The 16,476-nt window shown below is 36.5% G+C and overlaps 1 protein-coding gene across 2 annotated transcripts; it reads left to right on the top strand.

Moving 5' to 3' along the window:
• Positions 1 to 835: 835 nt before the first annotated feature.
• LOC114516684 lies at positions 836 to 15,698 on the top strand. 2 transcript variants are annotated; one of them, XM_028536227.1, is made up of 3 exons: positions 836 to 1,010; positions 13,523 to 14,533; positions 15,269 to 15,698. In XM_028536227.1, exons 1-3 carry the CDS (start codon positions 954 to 956, stop codon positions 15,308 to 15,310), a joined length of 1,110 nt encoding a protein of 369 aa, XP_028392028.1. In that variant the 5' UTR covers positions 836 to 953; the 3' UTR covers positions 15,311 to 15,698. The 2 variants fall into 2 exon arrangements, with proteins under 2 accessions (XP_028392028.1, XP_028392027.1); XM_028536226.1 differs by lacking the exon at positions 836 to 1,010 and adding an exon at positions 7,230 to 7,361.
• Positions 15,699 to 16,476: the final 778 nt, after the last annotated feature.

Genomic DNA, 16,476 nt, shown 5'->3' with positions numbered 1-16,476 from the left:
TGTATTGTGGATATTTTTTGCGCGGATCCCTTACTCACAATTTTACAAACAAAACTAATTGCATGCAACTACGAAAACTATGAAAGTAAGAGTGGACAATATTTAACTGAATAACTTTGACTTTATTTTAGCTATAACATCCAAAAACTGACTCTAAACCTGATGGAATGACTGCATGTAATGAATAACTGAATATGATATAATAAATCAATGGTCTTATACAAAAGTAATACGATTTAACCAGTTTTTTAAGTATTCGAGAAAAACACTCCTGAAATACTTCTTAACGACAAGCGGGGCGATTTTTATGAATTTTTGAGATCAGTGGTCTCTACAAATTACTCGTGGATGATGGTAGTACTTTAGCCATGCAAATTGCCACGTGCCGATTTGTTTTTTGGAAATATATGTATCAGTTGTTTTAAGTCTTGGCGAATACCTTTTTTTCCTGACTGTAGCTCCAGTTGTAACTGCTTGTTTGCGTGCCAATATTTACACGTTTCGGCTTCACGCAGGCAAAGAAATGTTTGTTTATCTTCCCAATTTAATTAGAATTTATTATCTTTAGCGTCTTCACAATTCGTCGGTGCAAAGGCGCCTTTCCATGAAAATCTGCCCTCTGCCTTCGAATCGTTCCATTTTTAACCGTATAGATATCTTTTTCCCCTCGTGTGCCTTATCTCAGCTACAATATATTTTTTATATAACTTGCTTTTACATAATTTCTACCGTTTCATTCTAAGTTGCTGTGATGCGATTTGAAGTAATTAATCTGCTATTACTTTTTTTTCACGTTTGGTATGCAAAGATGTTTTGTCTCCATGGGGTCCGGAATTTTCTTTGTCTCTAGTTTTCATTTGATTTGTAGCTATGATTACAATAGTGCATACACCAACAGGCTCCTGACCGACGCAAGGGCTGACTAAAGGAACGAAGTCTGAAAAACGGGTAATATGGATACCGAGGAAACCTGCTGTAATTGTAAATGTGTGGCGTATTTCGTTTTGGAGGTATACTGCGTATAGAAAAATAAATAGTGTAAAATTGTTAAACTATATCAATTTGAAAACTTACATAAATTTGTTCTAACTGTTTCGTTGTAAGACGCGATTAGACCTCGTTGACATTGAGGTTGAATTGGTTAGAGTGTCAGAGTATATGTCGGAATTCACTGTATGTACTCTGTTTGTATGTTCTATGCTGTGCGTGTATAAATCTGTACACAGTATAACGCTAAATATTTGCATAATCGATCGACGCTATATATAGCCTGAATATACAGCTGACTTCAAGGCGCATCGTCGACATACATTGAAACAATTCCCACCTACTAAACTTGTGTCAGAAGTGCCGGTTTAATCGCTAAAATTGTTCGGCATTCGGTAGGTTTGTCGCCAAACAATACGATCGTACTGACATCGACCATAGGTGTTTTTCTAAAGCCGATTAAGGAATTCTGCGATATTCGGAAATTTGAAATCGCCTGCATTGATATATATGTTTAATATATGGTTTTAAAGTTGCAATCGAAGTCTAAATGATGCTTGAAATTAAAGTTAGCAATAGGGCGCTCTAGTCAGTGATGCATAACAAAATATAATAGCATCATGTTGGCGAATCATGTCGTAAATATACATGCAGTATAGAAAAGTTTGGGCAATAATAACACAAGTTCTACTTCTAAAAGCGTTTAATTGCAAATTCTAGAGATTCTATGGTATTATTTGTCGCCCTCGCAAACAAGGCCATAGCTAGACGTGTAGACGCTTATTTCTCATTTGGGGGTTGCATGTTTAAACAGCGTGAGTAAAAAAATGACGCTAATCTATATGCAAATCCCCGCGTAGCAGTTGTAATTTCACAGAAGTTACCTGAAGTGGTCATTAATCCAAAAATAGGAGTTATCTTTAGAGAGACGATGACATTGAACAGTCAACTGCGTTGTGTTTGACAAAGATTACCTGGATCGATGAGTTAGAAGTTCTTGAGTGACATGTTTTACTCAGATTATTATATTCTTTTGCACGGCTGATCTTCATTAAGAGCGATTGTTTTGCTATTAACATTTGTGAACATTACTACAGAGTGTATATAAAAAAGTACCCCCTATTGAAATAATAGCGATAACAGAAACTCTATAGTTGTGGATAAATAAAATATAATTCAACAGCTTGTCATCATTACAGTTATATTTTGACTTTGAGCGCTAGAATAGTAAGGGCTGTTCACATGAGACCGGTTGCCTATGTTTAACAAAGCGTAAAACGCACTTTGAGGTATTGAAAAGAGTCTTTTTTAAACCAAACAATCACATGCTATTGTTTGGATGATAACAGTGACCTCTCTATATATATGGAGTAGTAACTTGGTTGATAAAAGTAAAGCCAAATATGGCGTAAATTAAAGGAGCTATTGTAGGACACCCCAGTCTTCCTACGTGGGCGGTCAAGTATTTTTTTCATTGTTTTGATCGGGAGTGATGACTTTGAAACCTCAGATTTTTGTGGTTTTCTTCATTTTAAAAGAATAAGAATGGAAACAAAGTTGATTTTTTTATGGCAATCTGTTTCTCTGCATCTACCTTATCTGACTACTGTATTTTCCTACCATTTCCCACTCTTTCCCACTTTTCCCATTGAGTACAAGTACGCTTCAAACTTTTGCTTTACCTTGTAATTTTGACCCAGTATTACCCTCTAGTTTCACAACTGGATGTATAGGTCACTGCGACACTCCTTTTTTTCAACTATCGCTCTCCGAATCTTTATCCCCTCGTGTGCCTTATCTCAGCCACAATATTTTTTCTATATAACTTGCTTTTACATCATTTTTACTGTTTCATTCTAAGTTGCTGTGGAGCGATTTAAAGTAATTAATCTGCTATTACTTTTTTTCACGTTTGCATGGTATGCAAAGATGTTTTGTCTCCATGAGGTCCGGAATTTTCTTTGTCTCTAGTTTTCATTTGATTTGTAGCTATGATTACAATAGTGCATATGCCAATAGGCTCCTGACCGACGCATGGGCTGACTAAAGGAACGAAGTCTGAAAAACGGGTAATATGGATACAGACGAAACCTGCTGTAATCGTAAATGTGTGGCGTATGTAGTTTTGGAGGTACAGTGCGTATAGAAAAAAAATAGTGTAAAATTGTTAAACTATATATCAATTTGAAAACTTACATAAAATTTGTTCCAACTGTTTCTTTGTAAGACGCGATTAGACCTCGTTGACATTGCCGGAGGTGTCAGAGTATATGTCGGAATTCACAGGTCTATATAGGTATATGTACTCTGTTTGTATGTTCTATGCTGTGCGTGTATAAATCTGTACACAGTATAACGCTAAATATTTGCATAATCGATCGACGCTATATAGCCTGAATATACAGCTGGCTTCAAGGCGCATCGATCGTCGACATACATTGAAACAATTCCCAGCTACTAAACTTGTGCCAGAAGTGCCGGTTTAATCGCTAAAATTGTTCGGCATTCGGTAGGTTTGTCGCCAAACAATACGATCGTACTGACATCGACTATAGGTGTTTTTCTAAAGAAGATTAAGGAATTTTGCGATATTCGGAAATTTGAAATCGCCTGCATTGATATATATGTTTAATATATGGTTTTAAAGTTGCAATCGAAGTCTAAATGATGCTTGAAATTAAAGTTAGCAATAGGGCGCTCTAGTCAGTGATGCCTAACAAAATATAATAGCATCATGTTGGTGAATCATGTCGTAAATATACAATCATGCAGTATAGGAGAGTTTGGGCAATAATAACACAAGTTCTACTTCTAAAAGCGTTTAATTGCAAATTCTAGAGATTCTATGGTATTATTTGTCGCCCTCGCAAACAAGGCCATAGCTAGACGTGTAGACGCTTATTTCTCATTTGGGGGTTGCATGTTTAAACAGCGTGAGTAAAAAAATGACGCTAATCTATATGCAAATTGCCGCATAGCTGTTCTAATTTCACAAAGGTTACCTGAAGTGGTCATTAATCCAAAAATAGGAGTTATCTTTAGAGAGACGATGACATTGAACAGTCAACTGCGTTGTGTTTGACAAAGATTACCTGGATCGATGAGTTAGAAGTTCTTGAGTGACATGTTTTACTCAGATTATTATATTCTTTTGCACGGCTGATCTTCATTAAGAGCGATTGTTTTGCTATTAAATTTTGAACATTACTACAGGGTGTATATAAAAAAGTACACCCTATTGAAATAATAGCGATAACAGAAACTCTATAATTGTGGATAAATAAAATATAATTCAACAGCTTGTCATCAAGCTACAGTTATATTTTGATTTTGAGCGCTAGAATAGTAAGGGGCTGTTCACATGAGACCGGTTGCCTATGTTTAACAAAGCGTAAAACGCACTTTGAGGTATTGAAAAGAGTCTTTTTTAAACCAAACAATCACATGCTATTGTTTGGATGATAACAGTGACCTCTCTATATATATGGAGTAGTAACTTGGTTGCTAAAAGTAAGCCAAATATGGCGTAAATTAAAGGAGCTATTGTAGGAACACCCCAGTCTTCCTACGTGGGCGGTCAAGTATTTTTTTCATTGTTTTGATCGGGAGTGATGACTTTGAAACCTCAGATTTTTGTGGTTTTCTTCATTTTAAAAGAATAAGAATGGAAACAAAGTTGATTTTTTTATGGCAATCTGTTTCTCTGCATCTACCTTATCTGACTACTGTATTTTCCTACCATTTCCCACTCTTTCCCACTTTTCCCATTGAGTACAAGTACGCTTCAAACTTTTGCTTTACCTTGTAATTTTGACCCAGTATTACCCTCTAGTTTCACAACTGGATGTATAGGTCACTGCGACACTCCTTTTTTTCAACTATCGCTCTCCGAATCTTTATCCCCTCGTGTGCCTTATCTCAGCCACAATATTTTTTCTATATAACTTGCTTTTACATCATTTTTACTGTTTCATTCTAAGTTGCTGTGGAGCGATTTAAAGTAATTAATCTGCTATTACTTTTTTTCACGTTTGCATGGTATGCAAAGATGTTTTGTCTCCATGAGGTCCGGAATTTTCTTTGTCTCTAGTTTTCATTTGATTTGTAGCTATGATTACAATAGTGCATATGCCAATAGGCTCCTGACCGACGCATGGGCTGACTAAAGGAACGAAGTCTGAAAAACGGGTAATATGGATACAGACGAAACCTGCTGTAATCGTAAATGTGTGGCGTATGTAGTTTTGGAGGTACAGTGCGTATAGAAAAAAAATAGTGTAAAATTGTTAAACTATATATCAATTTGAAAACTTACATAAAATTTGTTCCAACTGTTTCTTTGTAAGACGCGATTAGACCTCGTTGACATTGCCGGAGGTGTCAGAGTATATGTCGGAATTCACAGGTCTATATAGGTATATGTACTCTGTTTGTATGTTCTATGCTGTGCGTGTATAAATCTGTACACAGTATAACGCTAAATATTTGCATAATCGATCGACGCTATATAGCCTGAATATACAGCTGGCTTCAAGGCGCATCGTCGACATACATTGAAACAATTCCCAGCTACTAAACTTGTGCCAGAAGTGCCGGTTTAATCGCTAAAATTGTTCGGCATTCGGTAGGTTTGTCGCCAAACAATACGATCGTACTGACATCGACTATAGGTGTTTTTCTAAAGAAGATTAAGGAATTTTGCGATATTCGGAAATTTGAAATCGCCTGCATTGATATATATGTTTAATATATGGTTTTAAAGTTGCAATCGAAGTCTAAATGATGCTTGAAATTAAAGTTAGCAATAGGGCGCTCTAGTCAGTGATGCCTAACAAAATATAATAGCATCATGTTGGTGAATCATGTCGTAAATATACAATCATGCAGTATAGGAGAGTTTGGGCAATAATAACACAAGTTCTACTTCTAAAAGCGTTTAATTGCAAATTCTAGAGATTCTATGGTATTATTTGTCGCCCTCGCAAACAAGGCCATACTCCATAGCTAGACGTGTAGACGCTTATTTCTCATTTGGGGGTTGCATGTTTAAACAGCGTGAGTAAAAAAATGACGCTAATCTATATGCAAATTGCCGCATAGCTGTTCTAATTTCACAAAGGTTACCTGAAGTGGTCATTAATCCAAAAATAGGAGTTATCTTTAGAGAGACGATGACATTGAACAGTCAACTGCGTTGTGTTTGACAAAGATTACCTGGATCGATGAGTTAGAAGTTCTTGAGTGACATGTTTTACTCAGATTATTATATTCTTTTGCACGGCTGATCTTCATTAAGAGCGATTGTTTTGCTATTAAAATTTTTGAACATTACTACAGGGTGTATAAAAAAGTACACCCTATTGAAATAATAGCGATAACAGAAACTCTATAATTGTGGATAAATAAAATATAATTCAACAGCTTGTCATCATTAGCTACAGTTATATTTTGATTTTGAGCGCTAGAATAGTAAGGGGCTGTTCACATGAGACCGGTTGCCTATGTTTAACAAAGCGTAAAACGCACTTTGAGGTATTGAAAAGAGTCTTTTTTAAACCAAACAATCACATGCTATTGTTTGGATGATAACAGTGACCTCTCTATATATATGGAGTAGTAACTTGGTTGCTAAAAGTGAAGCCAAATATGGCGTAAATTAAAGGAGCTATTGTAGGACACCCCAGTCTTCCTACGTGGGCGGTCAAGTATTTTTTTCATTGTTTTGATCGGGAGTGATGACTTTGAAACCTCAGATTTTTGTGGTTTTCTTCATTTTAAAAGAATAAGAATGGAAACAAAGTTGATTTTTTTATGGCAATCTGTTTCTCTGCATCTACCTTATCTGACTACTGTATTTTCCTACCATTTCCCACTCTTTCCCACTTTTCCCATTGAGTACAAGTACGCTTCAAACTTTTGCTTTACCTTGTAATTTTGACCCAGTATTACCCTCTAGTTTCACAACTGGATGTATAGGTCACTGCGACACTCCTTTTTTTCAACTATCGCTCTCCGAATCTTTATCCCCTCGTGTGCCTTATCTCAGCCACAATATTTTTTCTATATAACTTGCTTTTACATCATTTTTACTGTTTCATTCTAAGTTGCTGTGGAGCGATTTAAAGTAATTAATCTGCTATTACTTTTTTTCACGTTTGCATGGTATGCAAAGATGTTTTGTCTCCATGAGGTCCGGAATTTTCTTTGTCTCTAGTTTTCATTTGATTTGTAGCTATGATTACAATAGTGCATATGCCAATAGGCTCCTGACCGACGCATGGGCTGACTAAAGGAACGAAGTCTGAAAAACGGGTAATATGGATACAGACGAAACCTGCTGTAATCGTAAATGTGTGGCGTATGTAGTTTTGGAGGTACAGTGCGTATAGAAAAAAAATAGTGTAAAATTGTTAAACTATATATCAATTTGAAAACTTACATAAAATTTGTTCCAACTGTTTCTTTGTAAGACGCGATTAGACCTCGTTGACATTGCCGGAGGTGTCAGAGTATATGTCGGAATTCACAGGTCTATATAGGTATATGTACTCTGTTTGTATGTTCTATGCTGTGCGTGTATAAATCTGTACACAGTATAACGCTAAATATTTGCATAATCGATCGACGCTATATAGCCTGAATATACAGCTGGCTTCAAGGCGCATCGTCGACATACATTGAAACAATTCCCAGCTACTAAACTTGTGCCAGAAGTGCCGGTTTAATCGCTAAAATTGTTCGGCATTCGGTAGGTTTGTCGCCAAACAATACGATCGTACTGACATCGACTATAGGTGTTTTTCTAAAGAAGATTAAGGAATTTTGCGATATTCGGAAATTTGAAATCGCCTGCATTGATATATATGTTTAATATATGGTTTTAAAGTTGCAATCGAAGTCTAAATGATGCTTGAAATTAAAGTTAGCAATAGGGCGCTCTAGTCAGTGATGCCTAACAAAATATAATAGCATCATGTTGGTGAATCATGTCGTAAATATACAATCATGCAGTATAGGAGAGTTTGGGCAATAATAACACAAGTTCTACTTCTAAAAGCGTTTAATTGCAAATTCTAGAGATTCTATGGTATTATTTGTCGCCCTCGCAAACAAGGCCATACTCCATAGCTAGACGTGTAGACGCTTATTTCTCATTTGGGGGTTGCATGTTTAAACAGCGTGAGTAAAAAAATGACGCTAATCTATATGCAAATTGCCGCATAGCTGTTCTAATTTCACAAAGGTTACCTGAAGTGGTCATTAATCCAAAAATAGGAGTTATCTTTAGAGAGACGATGACATTGAACAGTCAACTGCGTTGTGTTTGACAAAGATTACCTGGATCGATGAGTTAGAAGTTCTTGAGTGACATGTTTTACTCAGATTATTATATTCTTTTGCACGGCTGATCTTCATTAAGAGCGATTGTTTTGCTATTAAAATTTTTGAACATTACTACAGGGTGTATATAAAAAAGTACACCCTATTGAAATAATAGCGATAACAGAAACTCTATAATTGTGGATAAATAAAATATAATTCAACAGCTTGTCATCATTAGCTACAGTTATATTTTGATTTTGAGCGCTAGAATAGTAAGGGGCTGTTCACATGAGACCGGTTGCCTATGTTTAACAAAGCGTAAAACGCACTTTGAGGTATTGAAAAGAGTCTTTTTTAAACCAAACAATCACATGCTATTGTTTGGATGATAACAGTGACCTCTCTATATATATGGAGTAGTAACTTGGTTGCTAAAAGTAAAGCCAAATATGGCGTAAATTAAAGGAGCTATTGTAGGACACCCCAGTCTTCCTACGTGGGCGGTCAAGTATTTTTTTCATTGTTTTGATCGGGAGTGATGACTTTGAAACCTCAGATTTTTGTGGTTTTCTTCATTTTAAAAGAATAAGAATGGAAACAAAGTTGATTTTTTTATGGCAATCTGTTTCTCTGCATCTACCTTATCTGACTACTGTATTTTCCTACCATTTCCCACTCTTTCCCACTTTTCCCATTGAGTACAAGTACGCTTCAAACTTTTGCTTTACCTTGTAATTTTGACCCAGTATTACCCTCTAGTTTCACAACTGGATGTATAGGTCACTGCGACACTCCTTTTTTTCAACTATCGCTCTCCGAATCTTTATCCCCTCGTGTGCCTTATCTCAGCCACAATATTTTTTCTATATAACTTGCTTTTACATCATTTTTACTGTTTCATTCTAAGTTGCTGTGGAGCGATTTAAAGTAATTAATCTGCTATTACTTTTTTTCACGTTTGCATGGTATGCAAAGATGTTTTGTCTCCATGAGGTCCGGAATTTTCTTTGTCTCTAGTTTTCATTTGATTTGTAGCTATGATTACAATAGTGCATATGCCAATAGGCTCCTGACCGACGCATGGGCTGACTAAAGGAACGAAGTCTGAAAACGGGTAATATGGATACAGACGAAACCTGCTGTAATCGTAAATGTGTGGCGTAGTTTTGGAGGTACAGTGCGTATAGAAAAAAAATAGTGTAAAATTGTTAAACTATATATCAATTTGAAAACTTACATAAAATTTGTTCCAACTGTTTCTTTGTAAGACGCGATTAGACCTCGTTGACATTGCCGGAGGTGTCAGAGTATATGTCGGAATTCACAGGTCTATATAGGTATATGTACTCTGTTTGTATGTTCTATGCTGTGCGTGTATAAATCTGTACACAGTATAACGCTAAATATTTGCATAATCGATCGACGCTATATAGCCTGAATATACAGCTGGCTTCAAGGCGCATCGTCGACATACATTGAAACAATTCCCAGCTACTAAACTTGTGCCAGAAGTGCCGGTTTAATCGCTAAAATTGTTCGGCATTCGGTAGGTTTGTCGCCAAACAATACGATCGTACTGACATCGACTATAGGTGTTTTTCTAAAGAAGATTAAGGAATTTTGCGATATTCGGAAATTTGAAATCGCCTGCATTGATATATATGTTTAATATATGGTTTTAAAGTTGCAATCGAAGTCTAAATGATGCTTGAAATTAAAGTTAGCAATAGGGCGCTCTAGTCAGTGATGCCTAACAAAATATAATAGCATCATGTTGGTGAATCATGTCGTAAATATACAATCATGCAGTATAGAGTTTGGGCAATAATAACACAAGTTCTACTTCTAAAAGCGTTTAATTGCAAATTCTAGAGATTCTATGGTATTATTTGTCGCCCTCGCAAACAAGGCCATACTCCATAGCTAGACGTGTAGACGCTTATTTCTCATTTGGGGGTTGCATGTTTAAACAGCGTGAGTAAAAAAATGACGCTAATCTATATGCAAATTGCCGCATAGCTGTTCTAATTTCACAAAGGTTACCTGAAGTGGTCATTAATCCAAAAATAGGAGTTATCTTTAGAGAGACGATGACATTGAACAGTCAACTGCGTTTGTGTTTGACAAAGATTACCTGGATCGATGAGTTAGAAGTTCTTGAGTGACATGTTTTACTCAGATTATTATATTCTTTTGCACGGCTGATCTTCATTAAGAGCGATTGTTTTGCTATTAAAATTTTTGAACATTACTACAGGGTGTATAAAAAAGTACACCCTATTGAAATAATAGCGATAACAGAAACTCTATAATTGTGGATAAATAAAATATAATTCAACAGCTTGTCATCATTAGCTACAGTTATATTTTGATTTTGAGCGCTAGAATAGTAAGGGGCTGTTCACATGAGACCGGTTGCCTATGTTTAACAAAGCGTAAAACGCACTTTGAGGTATTGAAAAGAGTCTTTTTTAAACCAAACAATCACATGCTATTGTTTGGATGATAACAGTGACCTCTCTATATATATGGAGTAGTAACTTGGTTGCTAAAAGTAAAGCCAAATATGGCGTAAATTAAAGGAGCTATTGTAGGACACCCCAGTCTTCCTACGTGGGCGGTCAAGTATTTTTTTCATTGTTTTGATCGGGAGTAATGACTTTGAAACCTCAGATTTTTGTGGTTTTCTTCATTTTAAAAGAATAAGAATGGAAACAAAGTTGATTTTTTTATGGCAATCTGTTTCTCTGCATCTACCTTATCTGACTACTGTATTTTCCTACTATTTCCCACTATTTCCCACTTTTCCCATTGAGTACAAGTACGCTTCAAACTTTTGCTTTACCTTGTAATTTTGACCCAGTATTAAGACACTCATAGTCCTTTATTTTTGCCAATCGTGGTAGCACGGGGCAGTTTTTAAAGCTTTTCTTCCTGCATGAAACGTTCGTATAAAAATGCCATATTTTTAGTTGAATTTTGAATCTCGTATGTTTCGGATAATTTCTTTGCAAATTATTGTTTTTATGGAAGACAGCTTAATACATATCTTTTCTCTTAAAACTGAGATAAGGTAACATTTTATTTGTATTTTTGAGTGTATTCTGTTATTTGCGAAAACGTCAACAACCCACACTCACTTCTCTTGAGATATTGCTCCTTCCTTAGCAAATTTAAAAAATATCCAAACACAGAGCATCAGCAGTTAACTTTAATTAAAAATTCTACCATTTCCCGCTAAAAATATCAAAAAATAGCCAAAATAAACATGAATTCAGTTTGACCGTGCATCTAAGAGGACTGGGGTGTCCTCCAATAGCTCCTTCAATTTCCGCCATCCTTGGCTTCACTTGAACATTAGCGAAATGAGCGAAGTTACTATTCCATCTATATATAGAGCTCACTGGATGAAAACACGACTGCCAGTCCAGAATCATGTTATATTTACTCATTTCAATACCTCAAAATCCTGTTAACGTTCGTTAAATCTCGGAAACTGGGCTCATGTGAACAGCCCCTTAGTTAAAGAAACGAATCATAATTATAACAAAAAATTGCGGTGCATGCGTCACAAGTGAAAACCTAACTTCGCCATTACACGGCATTAATATCTGTTTTTGAAAAGATCAGAACTAATTTGTGGAAAAATAGGTTGTCGGGTTGAAGTACTCCAGAAATAGTTGTTTACAAAATTGTCTTACAATTGGCCATACACAATAATTTTATCTAAAATACGCATCCGGTTGAAATCTCCTAACTTGAATGTCTTATAGGGGTGATAATCCTTTAGAACTAAAGCCTGGTTTCCATTTAATCAGCCGTAATTAGCCATTTCCCAATCGAGCAGGATACTGAGTCTAATCGCGAACCCCAAAGCAGCTATGGACTGTTTGGAGGGACAGAAAATATAAGTCTGAAATTATTTGTCCCTGCAAAGAGTCCATAGAAGCAAAGAAGGGGTGACAATCCCAGGGAAGTAAGAAAGGGATGATAATCTTGGACAAATGTGGAAGGGGCGGTAAACCCCTGGAGGTAAAGAAGGGGTAATAATTGCTGTGAAGAGCTGTAAGAATTTAATGAAATATGTTTACATAAAATATATCGAGTCTATGGGCCAGAACTAAGGCAAGGCTTGGGTGATTATTGCGTGTTAATTAATATGAGGTCAGTCGACCAATCAGAGGCCAGAATTTTCAATAATCGCTTTAGTTTGTAGTCCTACAAATTATATGACTAGGTTACCTAAAGGCAGTATTGCTGCCTATACTCTTATAGAAATAGCATGCGCAAAATACTTGCTTGTTAAAAATTCATACCATGGTTACGCAAATTATAGTCAAATGTTATACGACACTTCAAATTACAATAGATCAAAGGTCAAATTCCAAATGCGCGAGGTATTTGTGAAACTAAAACCCTAAGGCTTTAGCCCCTTAAATGAAACAATCAAAGAACTAACTTAAAAGTTAAATACTTATACATGCTTTAGTTACGCCACACAGGTTTACCCCAATGATAAAAGTAAAAGAAAATATGTTTCAAACCTTTTAAAAAAATCGAAATGACAAAGCTATAAAACAAGTGACAGTCAAATGTTATACGACACCTTAAAATCACAATAGATTAAAGTTCAAATTCCAAACGCGCAAGTATTTGTAAAAGACCAAAAGCACAAGACTCCAATTGCCAAGTAACGGTATGGTTCACCACGTCGCTTTTGGTGTCCGTTTATACAACAGTGATGCGTCATGCGAGCACAATCTCACGGCTAACTCAGTGTCTGCCTCACTGGTCTGCCTTCCAAAAACAATTTGAATTTGAAACACTGACCGTATAAAGCATGGAGTCGTTTTATAGTATACCCGACCGCATTGCATTGTGGTAGGAGATCTTTTACCACAATGCAGTGCGCTATTTCGTAAATTTGCTTCCCCTACTACATAAATTAGGGACTGCTGCCTTGCTCGGTCGCTCAGGCGACCTCGCTGCGGCAGCAACGGCAGCAAATATGCCTTTCGTGCGTGCGATCAGCCTTAAATGCGCCCTAGTTAAAATGTATAATAAATAAAATACAGAGTATGAGATTAATTATATAGTTCTATTAGTCATATCTGTACATTTTGTCCAGATGTGTATGATATTACGGGGATCAATCGCACAATAGATCAGACAGCTGCATTAAAAATTGAATTTACTTTTTTTACGTTTTCAGTTCATACACGTCGGACTGATCGTCACCCGTATCATCGCACTTATAATATTTCTCCATTTCGACACGAAGTGTCTAATCATTGAACACGGATCATCTCTCGATTGTGAGCAAGAAGGACTTTTAGATGACTCAGAATCTTGGATGTTTGCCTGGTTTATTTTGTCAATGGCATCTGCAATCTTCATTATTATCATTGTTTTGGTCGATAAAGAGTTCCATTTCGTAAAATCGAAAGCACGTAAAGTATGCAAGAAGGGCTCGTTCTGGTCGCTTACAGTTTTAGGCTTGCTAACAGTGGCATACTACAGTGTTAGAGTTGGTAAAAGCCCATCAAAGAATAAGCATATATCAATTGCATTGATATTTTGGCCGATCGCAATGTACTTTGTTGTGATATTTTTGAACTATACGCCGCGTGTACGTTTCGATAAAGACAAGCGCGGCGGTCGTTGTCCTGAAGATTGTTGCCAGTGTTGTACACATTGTATAGATATGCCACGTGAATGTCTTCCTGAAAATTGTTGTAATGGTGACACTGAATGTTGTCGTTGTACATGTTGTAGAGGTCGTACATGTTGTAGAGGTTGTACACGGTCCACATGTTGTACATGTTGTACATGTTCTGCATGTTATACATTTTGCAAAAATTTTGGTCCTTTCTTTATTTACTGGACCTCTCTCATTGTGTTTTCCATTGAAATAGCCTGCATTTGGCTTGCTATCGCACTTGACACCGCATATGATGTGGCACCACTAATGGAAAGTTCCTATCGGGACGAGTCTAGCAGAGGGATTGTTATTTTACTCCTTGGTTTCAGAGTGAGCTACCACACACGGTTGCTGTTTTTCTTTTGGGAAAAGATGTTTCATGGCGATAAGGACCTTTTTTCTGAGCCTTGTCCAAAATTATTGTCACGTTGTAAGCCAAGAGAAGAGCCAAGAGAGAACCCAGGAGACGAGCCAACACCACAACCCAATTCGATAGCAATGGAAAAATTTAATGAGAACTCGGTAAGTGATATACAGGAGTTCAGGAGAACTCTGAAATTATATAGGACTTCTAGAAATGCTACAAATGCAGCTGTGTACAGAAGTGATTGCGATGAACATAAATTTAGGAATTTGATTCTAAATGCTTAAAAAATTATTTGTATAAAAAATTACACAATGAGCTCGTGTCGTCTTACTTACGACGCCTTCAAATGAGGCATTTTCAGGGCTTCTCGCTGACATGAAAGCAGCGAGAACGTGATAGCTGTTTGAAAGCTTCTACGAAGCTGCAATATTAGCGTAATTAATTTCTCGTAGCTTATTTCAAACAAAATAGGGAGATTTAGTCCGAGGACACGAATGTCAAAGACGACGTGAAAATGGGAAATAAATGGCGTGGCATTTAGATTTATCTCCTTAATTGAGTAGCGACGTCGAGTTAACCTCGTAGGTCGTTTACTCCCTGTTAGCTAACAACGAGAGGGAACCGAGCTGTAGGATAACGGCCATATTTCAACCAGGTGGTCATTTTTAGTAGATCTAAACTGTGCAGCCCGATACCACAGGACAGTATCGTATTGTAAGCTTTCCACCTCGACCTTAAGCTAATCCTAATTGGTTAGAATTTATTCTTTCGTCAAATGTGTTTGTATTTTAGTTATATTAGTTGTTCTGAATATTTACACCCCTTTTGAAAATTAGAATCTTTTGTGCATAATGTGTTTAAAAATAGTTGATCTTATCTTTTCTAACAAGAGCCTACTAGTACAGCAAAATCGAAGGAGTCAAATTCGGTGAAACCAAACAGGCAAGCACCACCAGTACCACAAAAAAACGACCCTGCACCCGCAAACAAAGCAGAGTAACTATTTGCAGCCAGCTGACGCCGGAATCACGACATCAAGGGAAATTCTTTATTTTAACCTACCAGCTTTTGATATTTTTGATCCAAGTAAAGATTTTGTAATCAAATTTGCACAAAAATAACGTTCTACTTCAAGTTATTTCCTTACAACTTTCTCGTTAATGATTTATCGCGTTTTCACTTGGAATAAATTTACGATTGTAACTATTAATATATTTTATTTTAAGCGTGAAATATGTTCCCTTTCAAGGCCGTAGCTAGACCGCTTAATTGGGGGGGTGTATATTCATATATTCATGTTTGTATACCGTAGGAACAATAGCATACAAAAGAAATCATTCGGGCATAAGACGAATATATGAATATGCACCCCCCCAATTAAGCTTCTAGCTACGGCCCTGTTCCCTTTTCTTATTAAACAGACACTTCATTCATTATAACGGGAACTTTGCAGGTAGGATAATATGCAGGGACGTTAGACGTAAAAAATATCATGTAAAATAGTAAGGAAAATCGTTTCCAGAGGATCTTTAATTAAAGTGACTCATACCACATGCAAGACAGCAGAGGAAAACTATGCACCTAGTATCGATACAAATTTTAGGGGGAGTGCACAATATAGTATTACAATAAGGTAATAATAGGTAATATTGGGAATAGTAGACCACTTTTTGTATGACGTCTTTGTATGGTAAACCAATGGCATTAAAAGACAGAGACTATACCGCCATGATACAATATAATAAGCGTTAAATAATTTTGTATTAATTAATAAGATTCATGTTTTCCCAATTTTTGTATCACATCATGTCGATTAATGTAATAGCTAGAACGAAAAGGAGTGCAATCAATGCCAAAATCAAACGAGTATTTATAATGTTTACTGTGTTTATATCGGACGATGGATGCGCATATCCAACGCGGCAAATGAAGGGAATTATGCTAATTGCTGATTTTCTTTTAATTACATCCGTTCCGCACACAATGAAGCTGCATTGGAAGTAGAATTTCACCGATTGGTGCATCATTTTAAACGGGTGTACCCCCTCTCTTAAGCGCAATATAACCCTACGAAAACGTTGCATGCAGATTCGGGTAG

Source organism: Dendronephthya gigantea, unplaced genomic scaffold (assembly GCF_004324835.1).
Source record: "Dendronephthya gigantea isolate DGI-Jeju-01 unplaced genomic scaffold, DenGig_1.0 000006F, whole genome shotgun sequence".
Lineage (NCBI taxonomy): Eukaryota > Metazoa > Cnidaria > Anthozoa > Malacalcyonacea > Nephtheidae > Dendronephthya > Dendronephthya gigantea.
The sequence above is the reverse complement of the archived record's forward strand: the minus strand, read 5'-3'. Positions and strand labels throughout refer to the sequence as shown.